We start from the raw sequence: 12,592 nt of genomic DNA on the forward strand, positions 1-12,592 counted from the left end.
ACATCAACACGATATCGACCTTTTCCACAATTGGTAAACAGTCCATTTTAACACAGGTAACGTATCACGAAGCAAATACCGTCCACACTGGCGGAATGTTACATGATACCACGTACTTAGACGTTTGTGACTATTACAGCGCCATCTATCACAAAGCGAAAAAAGTGGCCCAACTAAAACATTCATATTTCTTTACGTACTACATGAACATGTAATAAAAAATGGGGGTTCCTATTTAAAAACGCAGTTGATAACCGTTTGACCTATGACAGCGCCATCTAGTGGGCCAAACATAGCACCATCTGGTTTCCCCCTTCAAGCTAGACGAGTTTTGTTCTTTGTAGTTTTTTTGTTTGATGCTTATTCCATGAGATATTTGGCCCAGTCACTATCAATGGACCATGGTGAATACACATGTACATGTATTTTTATAATATATGTGGATATAACTAAAACAGAAAAGTCACATAATCTTTTATAATTTAGGAGTATAGGCGACCACTCACCAAACATCAGAAGCACTGAACCATCAACAGACATAGTGGACTAAAGTGGGCTGCAGATTGTGTCAGGTGGGGTAGGTAGAGGAGAGGGATAAGGGGTGAGGGGTGGGTAGCTAGTGGCTCGTAGAGAGGCAGCAGGTTTTCTAGCTAGGAATGCAGGAGGGAGAAGTGGCCAGTGCATGGGCTAGACATGTGATGCATGGGTTCCAGAGCCAGTGGGGAGCAGTGCTCAATGCAAATGATGTGGAGATGTGAATTGGGAGAGGTTGAAAGGACAGAGGAAGAGGAAAGTGTTGGGTGGAGGGTGTGGGGGGCAGTGGGTTAAGGAGACTGAGGCCAGAAGGGTTACAAGAGTGAAGAATGTGTTGCAAGAATAACTCCCATCCTTGTAGTTCAGGAAAGGTGGTTGTTGTGGAGGGAAGGATCCAGATGACCTAGCTTGTGAAGTAGCCAATGAAATCCAACCTGTTGTGTTCAGGTGCACATTGTGCCACTGGGTGTCAACTTTGTTCTTGGTCATACTTTGGCAGTGGGCATTCATTCTGGTGCACAGCCAGTTGGTTGTCATACTGATGTAAAAAGCTGTATAGTTATTGCAGCATGGCTGTGGTAGGATAACCCTGAGGCAGGACTGGAGTAGGAAGTTCTGGGTGGGTGGATTGGGCAGGTCTTGCATCTGGGTCTTCCACAGGGGTATGATCCTTGTGACAAGGGACTGGGAATGGGGGTGGAATAGGGAGGGATCAGCATGTTGTGTAGGTCAGGTGGGTGATGGAATACCATTTTAGGAGGGGTGAGAATGGTCTTGTGTGGGATGTCCCTCATTTCCAGCCAAGATAATTGATAAACAAAGTGCTGGGGAAGGATATGGTTCAGTTGTTCCAGTCCAGGACGACAATGGGTGATGAGGAAGGTGCTGCTTTGTAGCTGATCCTTGGGGATGGTGTGAGGATTAGGGGTGTGTAGGATATAGCATGGAAACTCTTTCTGTGGACTGGGTTTGGAAGGTAGTGCCTGTCTGTGAAGGTGTTGTGAGACCTTCAGCATGTTGGGCAAGGCAGTTCTCTTAATTGCAGATATACCATCCGCAGGTGACCAGGCTATATGGGAGCGATTTTTGTTGTGGGAGGGATAAGAGCTGTCCAAATGCAGGTATTGTTGGTGGTTAGTGAGTTTTAACATGAACAGAGGTGTGGATGGAGCCATCAGGAAGATGGTGGTCAATGTCCAGGCAGGTGACACATTGGGTTGTAGACAACTGGGTGAAGCTGATTGGAAGAAGATGTTGAGATTGCGGAGGAGTGAGGAAGTCTTGGCCCTGAGTCCAGATCATGAAGATTTTATCAATGATTGATAAGTGGGGCTTTGCTCAAGTATTTGTTGACGAGGCATCATTGGTCTTCTGAGCTATTCACTATGACTTAAGGTGATGCAACATTCCAGCATTATAATCTATGTGAATCTGGAAAGGTCATGGAGCCTTGGTGGTTCCTTTCTTTTTATGGACTACATTCATTTATTATGTTCCATACATCTCACTGAGAAGGAAAACCTTCATGGATGCAGAACAAGTCAATGTATACATTAATGGAAGATAAGCGAAACCTATAAACGTAATCTTTATACGGTATTAACAATAAATTACCATTGCTAGTTTTTGCCATATAGCTAACAGTACTGTTATATCTTTCAACCTAGATATTAAGATAATTCATAGAAAGACTTGCTAGTGAAATATATTTTTAATTTTATTTTGAATTGACAAGGATTACCAGTTTCTCGCTTTATATCAGTTGGGAGCTTGATGAATTATCTACCTCCTGGAGAAAATAACTCTGATCTCAACCCAACACAAGGATGCAGAGTCTGTGTGGAAATTATTTTGTATTGCATTCTGATTATGCTCAGTTATTAATTACAACTGATTTTTATTGTCTACAGCAAAAACCATTAAGGAGTAAATGTATTGGAAAGTGAGTCTAATAATTCCAAGATGCTTAAAAGGATTCTGCAAGATGTACATTTATTTACTTTACATAATATTCTTCCTGCTCACTTCTGCTAATTTGACAGTCTATTTACTTTAGGCACACTTCCCCAGAACATAATTTCATGTATCAGCAAGAAGTGAAAATATGCAAAATTAGTTGGCCATCATCTCTTTAAATCAGCACAATGAGATATGCTTCTAAGGGTGAAACATGCTGAACCCAGCCTCTTAATTGGTTTATTGATGTGTCAGCTCCATTTTAACTTGTTATACTAGATTCCAAGGAATTTTACACAAGGTTTTTCATTTAGTGTATGATTATTACAGTCTAATTCTGGTGCTAACAGGTCATTAATGTTTATTTGAAATCATATAATGGAGTTTGTGTGGTATTACAACCCAAGTGTTCAGTTTCACCAGGTGACTTATGCAAGAGTGCAATTTATTGCAGTGGCACCAGAACATGAGGATTTTTGAACCAGCAAAATATACCCTGCAGTCAGTTGTGATCATGAGTGGCTGCCAATGTATGCTTTGCCACAGTGAAAAATGCCAGTACTACTTATTTCTGAAAAGCGACAGTAAGTGAAAATAAATACAGTAGTGAACATGCTGAAGACAGAAAAATATGCTGACTCAACATTTCAAGATCCTAGATGTCCACAAAAACACATAGGCCTACAGCTGACGAGAAAAATTGAAATGCTAGGAATGAAATACTCTATGGATGGAAGAAATAACATTATTAATTGTAATAGAAGCAGTAGTAGTAGTAGTAGTAGTAGAAGAAGAAGAAGAAGTAGAAAGATGTAATCACTCATAGGAAAGATGTTTATGCCTCATATGAAAAACAGCTGGGGTAAGCTAAAAAATTTATCAATTAATGTTGAAGACATATGCAGAAAAACAAGTAGGTAGGTGCATGACATATCTTTACAAAGCTACTATTACTAAAGGCATGTGTTCAGGTCCATCTGGATCAAAAACACTTTTATATTTACTTCAGAATGGCCTTTCATTATTTTTTTTATTTAGAATGCCATTAATCACACTGAAAAATTGAATATGAATTATCCTGAATCACTGGTCATTACCTTGTGACACCTCAAATTTCTCTCTCATCACTAAGTCCAAAGTTGAATTTGTTTCGCATAAATAAAGTCAATAAAAGAAAAAGTTGTACTTGTCCCTGTCTATTAATATCACTCAAAGAAAGAAAGCCACTCGTTCCTGTCACATCAACTACTGAACATTATTAGACATGTTTGCACTTATTCTTACTTTAATCTGATTTTAACATATTATTGCAAATAACACCTTGTAGGTATTGTCTTGTGAATAAAAATTTCTCACTGCTGACAACAATATGAAATATCTATTGCAAAAGTAAATATGCAATAGTCTATATCCACAGCTTTCAGTGTTGCATGGGACAACATACGTCCACTACATAAAACCCATTTAGTTTTAACTGGAACTAGATATGACTACTTTCAGCTTTAAAAATAATTTTATTATGTGAGGATGGGAGACTGCAAGATGTGAAATCACCTTTTTTTAACCAAACAGTTTCCTCAAAACAGCTTGAGAAATAATTAGTTTCTCTGTGGACATCATGAACATATGCTCTATGCAACACGGCAGCTGTACAGCAGCATTGTGAAAAATCCAGTCTGCATTAAGCAGACATCAGCACAGCAGAAAATACTGCACCACCTAACAGTCAAATGCATCAGTGTAGGCTGCTCAATGAGATGCTATGTGTCATGAGAAATAGGTGCGAATTTATTCACTTTGGATGTCATGGTATGTGTTTTGCTACAATAGGCAAGGTGAATCCTTGCTCTGAATCACTTGCAGGCTTGTTCAGCTTTCATCTGAGCTGTGCCTGCTAAGGTTGAGCTTGTCATCAGCAAACATTATAGTTTCTGAATCACTCTTTAAAAGTAATTGAAAGATCACCCTGTAGGTAAAAACAGGAGTGAGCTCAGTGCCAATCTTGTGGGACATCACTTGTTATGTTCCCCCATTTTGAGGTTAGTTCCACTGCTATGACATGACACAGTCAGTGAGACCCATTGCTTTCCATTATGGAGATAATGCTGAATCCATGACAGAGGGATGTCATTAATGTCATAACCCTTTAGACTGGCAAGTAGAATTTTGTGATCAGCACAATAAGAGGATTTGGTAAGGTCACAAAATATACCAACATCATAGTTTTTCTCACACAAGGACTTCACTTTTGAGGTCTTGTATTCCATTCTCTGTGGTGAATCATTTCAGAAAGCCTAAATGAGAAGCACTTAACAAGTACTACGTATTTAAATGCCCAGTAATCTATCATATGTAACTTTATCAAAAAAGTAGGAAAATATTGGCAGGAGTGAACTGGATCTTTAACTAGAGTTTTATAGATGGGTGTTACTATGATATATTTATGTTTGTCAAGAAATATACCCATGTTATTACAAAAATAACTTAATAGCAAACGAATCAAATCAATGCAAGATCTGAGGATTCATCTAGAAGTGCAATCAATAGACCAAAATTACTACTTTTTAGTGGCTTAATGAATTTTGTAATCTCCTTATGATTTGTATTTTTGAAACAAAAGTCTGTTGGTGGTGCATGCAAGTGATTGCACAAGTAATGCATGGCAGCTATAAATGTTTGTTTATTAGTGGGTGCAATGTTTGCTGCTACTGTGAGGAACTAATTGTTGAACATATCACCAATCCTGCTTGAGCTATTTTCTGAGAGCTCAGTTTCATTTGGATTACCATTTTTGTTTGTTTCCCATTACAAATCGTTTTCATTTCATTCTTAAAGTGTTTAATTTTTGGAGCATAACACAGTTGAGGATTTTACAATAATGGATGTAGCAGAGTTTCAAACATTGATGGCATTTTGTCATCTTAATTAGGGAGTGGTGTAGAAGAATGTTTAAGGAAGAGTTAAATTTTCCATCTACACTGTCTGCTTCATAAATTTCTCCCCAGTTGTCTTTCTGTAATTTCTCTCTAAACACAATGATTAAGTCATTGTTTATGATTCTAAAATGCAATAGTTTACTTCTATGATCTGCACCTAATTGCTCAGCATATTTTACTGTTGACATTTGAGCATCATGGCCAGACAAACCATTGCCTATTGGTTTTACAGCTACGTCACAGCAGGTTATCCAAATTTTGGACAGCACACTAACATATAAGGATCTTCAAAAACATAGTGCAGCTAGGGTAGCATCATCTCCTGACACTATTTCAGAACTCAAGAGGTGCAAAAAACCCTCTCATGAATTTTGATAATATCACTGAATCTTTCTTACATTTAAAACACAAACAAAGTGAAAACTCCTTCTTTTCCATGATGGATTTCATTTACAAACTTGTAACATGTATAATGTTAAAGAATGGCATGAATTTTTGTTGTTGGTCAACAATTTTTTCACTGTCATTTTGATAGATGTATAATTTCTGATGCAGCCATTTATGTAGGAAACTGAGTATGATTCCTTAAAGTAAAGGCAGAGACAATTTGCAGAAAACTACTTAATAAGTCTTTAAGAAATGTTATTGTTTTGATGATGTAACTGTTATGACTAGTTATACTACCTCTGTCATCTGTATGCAGATTCTGCTAGTAGTACATTTACAGCACATTTTTATTTTATGCATTTTCCATTACTATAAATTTTACGTCTTGTCATATGTATCAAAGTATTATGATGTTAATCACAAAATTTCAGTATTATTAATAATTCATGGTTTCAGTTATCTGTTTTCTGTGAGTATTATTATTTTCTACCTCTTTGTTCTATGTCTCTGCAGTTCCACTGTCTACAGCATTTCCAAATAGTACAAAGTTGTGAGTTTGTGACAATTTAAAATGCATATCGATATCTTTGTGTTTATGACCAACTGCCTTACTATAATGTGGGCATAACTGAAAAGGATGTATTTTTCTGAGTCCTCCTCCTTTCCTCATCACCCTCTGAGTCCTTTGTATCACAAATGCCACAGCATTATAAGGGTGTTGTAATCTATCCATGTAAATTTCTTTTCTACTCTGAAAAAGAACAAAAACCTTCAATGCATTGCTGCTATAACTGCAGGTTCATATGTCTATGTATCCCATGGTTCTCAAGCTCAGAAGTGAACTATGATTTTTTTCTCTCACAAATGCTTGCATACCAATCAAAATTTTCCATCTAGTCACAATTAAGTTTATACTTTTCTGAGTAACATTAACTGAAGTAGCAATAAACTCCAGCAAATGAAAACTGTGAACTAGACTAGGACTTGTGGCCAGAGCCTTCCCTTTTAGACACATCACTTTTATCCAGAGAGCCACTCAGGAAAAACCATATTTGTTCAGGAGAGTGTCTTTGGATTAGGCTGGAGTCCATCAGAAATGTTGCGCACAGTGGCTGTGATGTAATTCAGATAGGAAGAAGTCAGCAATCAGTCACAATTCAGTGTGCACCCGATTGCAGATCTAGATTTCAGCTATCAGGTGCTGTTATCGATGCATATGAAGTGAGTCATACAGACTCCAGAGGCTACTACATGCATGTATTATTACATGTTCACTTACAAGCCTGTTGGGTCTACATGATTCACTTCATATGCACTAACGACAGCTATACTGCAGCTGAATTCATCTGCAATCTAGTACACACCGAATTGCAATTGATTGTTGACTTCTTTCCTGTTTGGGTGTCTTCGGAGAAAGGCTAGGAGAAAGGCATTGGCTGGTTGATGCTTTGGGTTTGGAGTATGAGACATACCTCAATAGAGCCGTTAGTAAGACCACAGCCCACATGTGTGCCCTGTTCCAGTACACACAGAGTGCTAATCAGTCAAAAAAGTTAATTCAGTGTTACATTCAGTAACAAAGCTTCAGATATTCTGAATATATATAACAGCTGCAACAGGAAATATGTGTGCATCACTAACTCCAACTTTTAGTAGTGGTGTTGAAAATGGAATAATAATGCCTATAAACCAAACTGACATTGTAAACCAAGGTGTGGATGCGTGTTTATGCTCACTTACTTACAGACATTGACATTACGACATTTAAATACTTACTCTTTTTCAAATTTCTGAAGGACCATTGTTCCCTGGGTCTTTCCTTCCAGTTTCACATAATTCTGAAATGCTGACCAACTGCTTACATATCCCACAAGATCAGCAACAGTAGCATCAATTTCAGTCGTGACAGATTCATCCCTAAGTAAAAAGAGGCCATTAACAAAACAGTTGGATATTATACACAACACATACAGTCTTAGATAAAAATTCACCTTATAACTGGTTGTTTTGTGAATGGAAAATGCATAAAATCACCTCCTTTGTAATTGTCAATGTATACTTTCTTACTCTCTGGAAGTACATATTTCCCCAGAACATCACTGTAAAACTGAAAATTATAAGAGTTTAATTCACATTGACCAAAATAAAATTTTATGTAATGCAATAGGGTATTGAGAATTGTTCTCATACATCATCATTCTCGAAATACTCACACTAATTAGTAATTAGTTGAATATTGTCAAGATAAAAATAAAACATAATGCAGTAGGATGTTGTGAGTCATTCTCATATAGTTCATTGTAAGATGGTCACAGCCTCATCAAAATATTCACAGGAAGGAGGAGATTAGCTCAATGGGAGTAATTTCTTGTCGCAGTAAGTCATACCTTGCGAGATGTCATGTGATTAAATGAACTAGCAGGCTACTCCTTCGATAACCCTTAGATGGGGTTGCCTGTCCTCAGAAGCTAGAGCAACTCCAAGGCACCACTCAGTTGAATAAGTGTCAAAGTTTTTGACAGGTACATTTTTAACAAGATCAGCTTAAGTGTGTCGGTGGCACAGATGGTATTGTCAAGCTGTGGTGTCTTAGAGGGGGCATTTGCCATTTTATTCATTCATTTGTCAATGTTGCACCCCTCTGTGATCATACGACAGGATGGTGTGAAACAGGAGGGCCAAAAAAGCATAAGCAACCATTGCTGCTTCAGATCACATTCAAATTTCATCAAATGATTATGAACAGAACCTACTAGTTCCATCCTGAATACCAGACCGGATGCTGCAGTTGCGCTTTACTCCAACAGGTCAGATCATGTTCAATGGAATATAACCCCATGCTGTCCTTAGAGCAGGGTTGGATTTTCCGGGGAGGGGGGGGGGGGGGGGGGGGGGGGGAGGCACTCTCAACAAAGTTAAAAGTTATCAAGAATGTTGTCCCATTGTTCAATGCATTGCAAATTGTCATTTTCAACTGCAAAATGTGTGGGAATCAACATCCCAGGGAAAGGGGTGGTTTTACTGACTTTTATACTACCTCCTAAGGGCTTTTTGTGCCAGTTCTGAGAGGTGGTGTGTGTGAAATGTTTTCCTCACCACCCATACAAAAACTATTTGATTTCAATGCTGGGTGTCACAGTACTGACCTATGTAGCAGAGGTGTCACAAGAAGCAGTGAAATGTGGGCAAGAGCCAGTGTGACAACCTTTTCATCATGTGACATATCCACAAGGCATTGGCCAGAATACACCTCACATGAACTTCTGAGCTGTGTTTTAACTGTCATGAGCCTGAGGGTGACATCACGGGGCACTATGCTTTTCACCTTTACAGGGGAAGGTTATTGGCACCTTTGAGCCAAATTTCAACCTTATGTATTCCAATGGGAGGCAAATAGAGGGTTTCAAAAAACTGATACATTTTGCTGTGCAGTGTGCACCGAGGACAGAAACACTAAATAACAGAACTCTCACCTTGTCTACAACACTGCATAAGTCTTCTGATTTTCCTGGGAAATGTGGTCTTGGCAAAAAGTATCCATATATAGCTAGAACTCCTCCAGGTACCAAGAGCCTCTCCACTTCAGCATAAAACCTTTTCATATCAAACCAGTGACATGACTGTCCTGCTGTTACAAGTTGAACACTACCAGATGGACTTGTTATTTTCTCTGCTGAGCCCACCCTTTAAAAAAGGATTGGACTTTAAAATATGACTCTTTCAACTTTTTAAATACTAAGACAAACAATCTTTCAAAATTCTACAATGGTTACAGCAACATAAAACCGAAATGAAAATTGAAATGCTGTGTACTATCAAAATAAACTTCAGGAGGAAATAACAATTATAATTATAATTTTATTTGTCTAACTCCAACATTGTGTTGGTATAAATGACTGCCAACTTCATTTTTTATTTAGTTTCCTGTCACAGTTGCAAATATATTCTTTAATGGTAATTAGTTTGGAATGAGAATGAGTCCATTTATTTTTGAAACACGGCCTAGTCCAAAAAATACATCATTCGTGAAAGTATAAATATAAAACATTGAAATATACAGAATTTCTCTAGCATCCCATATGTAAAGGTCACAGAAGTTCATTACAATGACTATGACATACTTGCGTCTTTATCACACAATTGTAAAATAATTCCAGTGAAATATATAAAAGTTTTGTTCTATTCTTACAGTATACATTCAAACTGTCTGTGCTTAGCACAACTGACTTTCATACACGAGGTCAACTTAGCAACTATTGCTGAGTGTACTTGACACACACCATCGGTGTTCAATATGTGTTCATGTATCCTGTTTTCCTGTCTGTCGTGCCACTGTTTGTGGCTGCTGCCAATACAATAGTGTAGTGGATACAATTTTAATTTTTAACCAAATATGTACTGCTGAATCCACTTACATGAAGAAAGGAATAATTTTAAATGTTTTTAAAAGAACTGAAAATGTTAAAAATTTGTAATGTTTATATGCAGAGGTTATTGTGACATTAAGAGTTATGTAGTTAGTTAGCTAGTTTCATGTTGCAGGGATCATTTGCTGAATTAGTTATAATGATGTCCATGAACCATGGACCTTGCCATTGGTGGGGAGGCTTGCGTGCCTCAGCGATACAGATGGCCGTACCGAAGGTGCAACCACAACAGAGGGTTATCTGTTGAGAGGCCATACAAACGTGTGGTTCCTGAAGAGGAGCAGCAGCCTTTTCAGTAGTTGCAGGGGCAACACTCTGGATGATTGGCTGATCTGGCCTTGTAACACTAACCAAAACGGCCTTGCTGCACTGGTACTGCGAATGGCTGAAAGCAAGGGGAAACTACAGCCGTAATTTTTCCTGAGGGCATGCAGCTTTACTGTATGGTTAAATGACGATGGCGTCCTCTTGGGTAAAATATTCCGGAGGTAAAATAGTCCCCCATTCGGATCTCTGGGCGGGGACTACTCAAGAGGACGTCGTTACCAGGAGAAAGAACACTGGCATGCTACGGATCGGAGCATGGAATGTCAGATCACTTAATCGGGCAGGTAGGTTAGAAAATTTAAAAAGGGAAATGGATAGGTTAATGTTAGATATAGTGGGAATTAGTGAAGTTTGGTGGCAGGAGGAACAAGACTTTTGGTCAGGTGAATACAGGGTTATAAATACAAAATCAAATAGGGGTAATGCAGGAGTAGGTTTAATAATGAATAAAAAATAGGAGTGGGGGTAAGCTACTACAAACAGCATAGTGAACGCATTGTTGTGGCCAAGATAGACACGAAGCCCATGCCTACTACAGTAGCACAAGTTTATATGCCAACTAGCTCTGCAGATGATGAAGAAATTGATGAAATGTATGATGAGATTAAAGAAATTATTCAGGTAGTAAAGGGAGACGAAAATTTAATAGTCATGGGTGACTAGAATTCAAGAGTAGGAAAAGGGAGAGAAGGAAACATAGTAGGTGAATATGGATAAGGGGTAAGAAATGAAAGAGGAAGCCGCCTGGTAGAATTCTGCACAGAGCATAACTTAATCATAGCTAACACGTGGTTCAGGAATCATAAAAGAAGGTTGTATACATGAAAGAATCCTGGAGATACTAGAAGGTATCAGATAGATTATATAATGGTAAGACAGAGATTTAGGAACCAGGTTTTAAATTGTAAGACATTTCCAGGGGCAGATGTGGACTCTGACCACAATCTATTGGTTATGAACTGTAGATTAAAACTGAAGAAACTGCAAAAAGTTGGGAATTTAAGGAGATGGGACCTGGATAAACTGACTCAACCAGAAGTTGTACAAAGTTTCAGGGAGAGCATAAGGAAACAATTTACAAGAATGGGGGAAAGAAATACAGTAGAAGAAGAATAGGTAGCTCTGAGAGATGAAGTAGTGAAGGCAGCAGAGGATCAAGTAGGTAAAAAGACGAGGGCTAGTAGAAATCCTTGGGTAACAGAAGAAATACTGAATTTAATTGATGAAAGGAGGAAATATAAAAATGAAGTAAATGAAGCAGGCAAAAAGGAATACAAACATCTCAAAAATGAGATTGACAGCAAGTGAAAAATGGCTAAGCAGGGATGGCTAGAGGACAAATGTAAGGATGTAGAGGCTTATCTCACTAGGGGTAAGATAGATACTGCCGTCAGAAAAATTAAAGAGATCTTTGGAGAAAAGAGAGCCACATGTATGAATATCAGTTTAATAAGTCACAGATGCAAAATACTAATGCGAATTCTTTACAGATGAATGGAAAAGCTGGTAGAAGCCGACCTCAGGGAAGATCAGTTTGGATTCCGTAGAAGAGTTGAAACACGTGAGGCAATACTGACCCTACGACTTATCTTAGAAAATAGATTAAGGGAAGGCAGACCTACATTTCTAGCATTTGTAGACTTAGAGAAAGCTTTTGACAATGTTGACTGGAATACTCTCTTTCAAATTCTGAAGGTGGCAGGGGTATAATACAGGGAGCGAAAGACTATTTACAATTTGTACAGAAACCAGATGGCAGTTATAAGAGTCGAGGGCATGAAAGGGAAGCAGCAGTTGGGAAGGGAGTGAGACAGGGTTGTAGCCTCTCCCTGATGTTATTCAATCTGTATATTGAGCAAGCAGTAAAGGAAACAAAAGAAAAATTCGGAGTAGGTATTAAAATCCATGGAGAAGGAATAAAAACTTCGAGGTCCACTGATGACGTTGTAATTCTGTCAGAGACAGCAAAGAACTTGGAAGAGCAGTTGAACGGAATGGACAGTATCTTGAAAGGAGAGTATAAGA

General features: G+C 38.3%; 1 protein-coding gene across 6 annotated transcripts in view; it reads right to left on the reverse strand.

Annotated features, from left to right (window-relative positions):
- Nucleotides 1-12,592, reverse strand: part of LOC124798404 (putative methyltransferase DDB_G0268948) — a 132,300-nt gene that overhangs the window by 13,524 nt on the left and 106,184 nt on the right. For all 6 annotated transcript variants that reach the window (XM_047261797.1, XM_047261795.1, XM_047261792.1 and 3 more), the window contains exons 4-6: nt 9,287-9,497; nt 7,805-7,920; nt 7,590-7,730 (exon numbers count right to left, since the gene is read on the reverse strand). In XM_047261797.1, the coding sequence (XP_047117753.1) occupies nt 7,590-7,730; nt 7,805-7,920; nt 9,287-9,497 (468 nt within the window). The remainder of the gene's footprint in view (nt 1-7,589; nt 7,731-7,804; nt 7,921-9,286; nt 9,498-12,592) is intronic.

This window comes from Schistocerca piceifrons, chromosome 5 (assembly GCF_021461385.2).
Source record: "Schistocerca piceifrons isolate TAMUIC-IGC-003096 chromosome 5, iqSchPice1.1, whole genome shotgun sequence".
In the NCBI taxonomy this organism is placed as follows: domain Eukaryota; kingdom Metazoa; phylum Arthropoda; class Insecta; order Orthoptera; family Acrididae; genus Schistocerca; species Schistocerca piceifrons.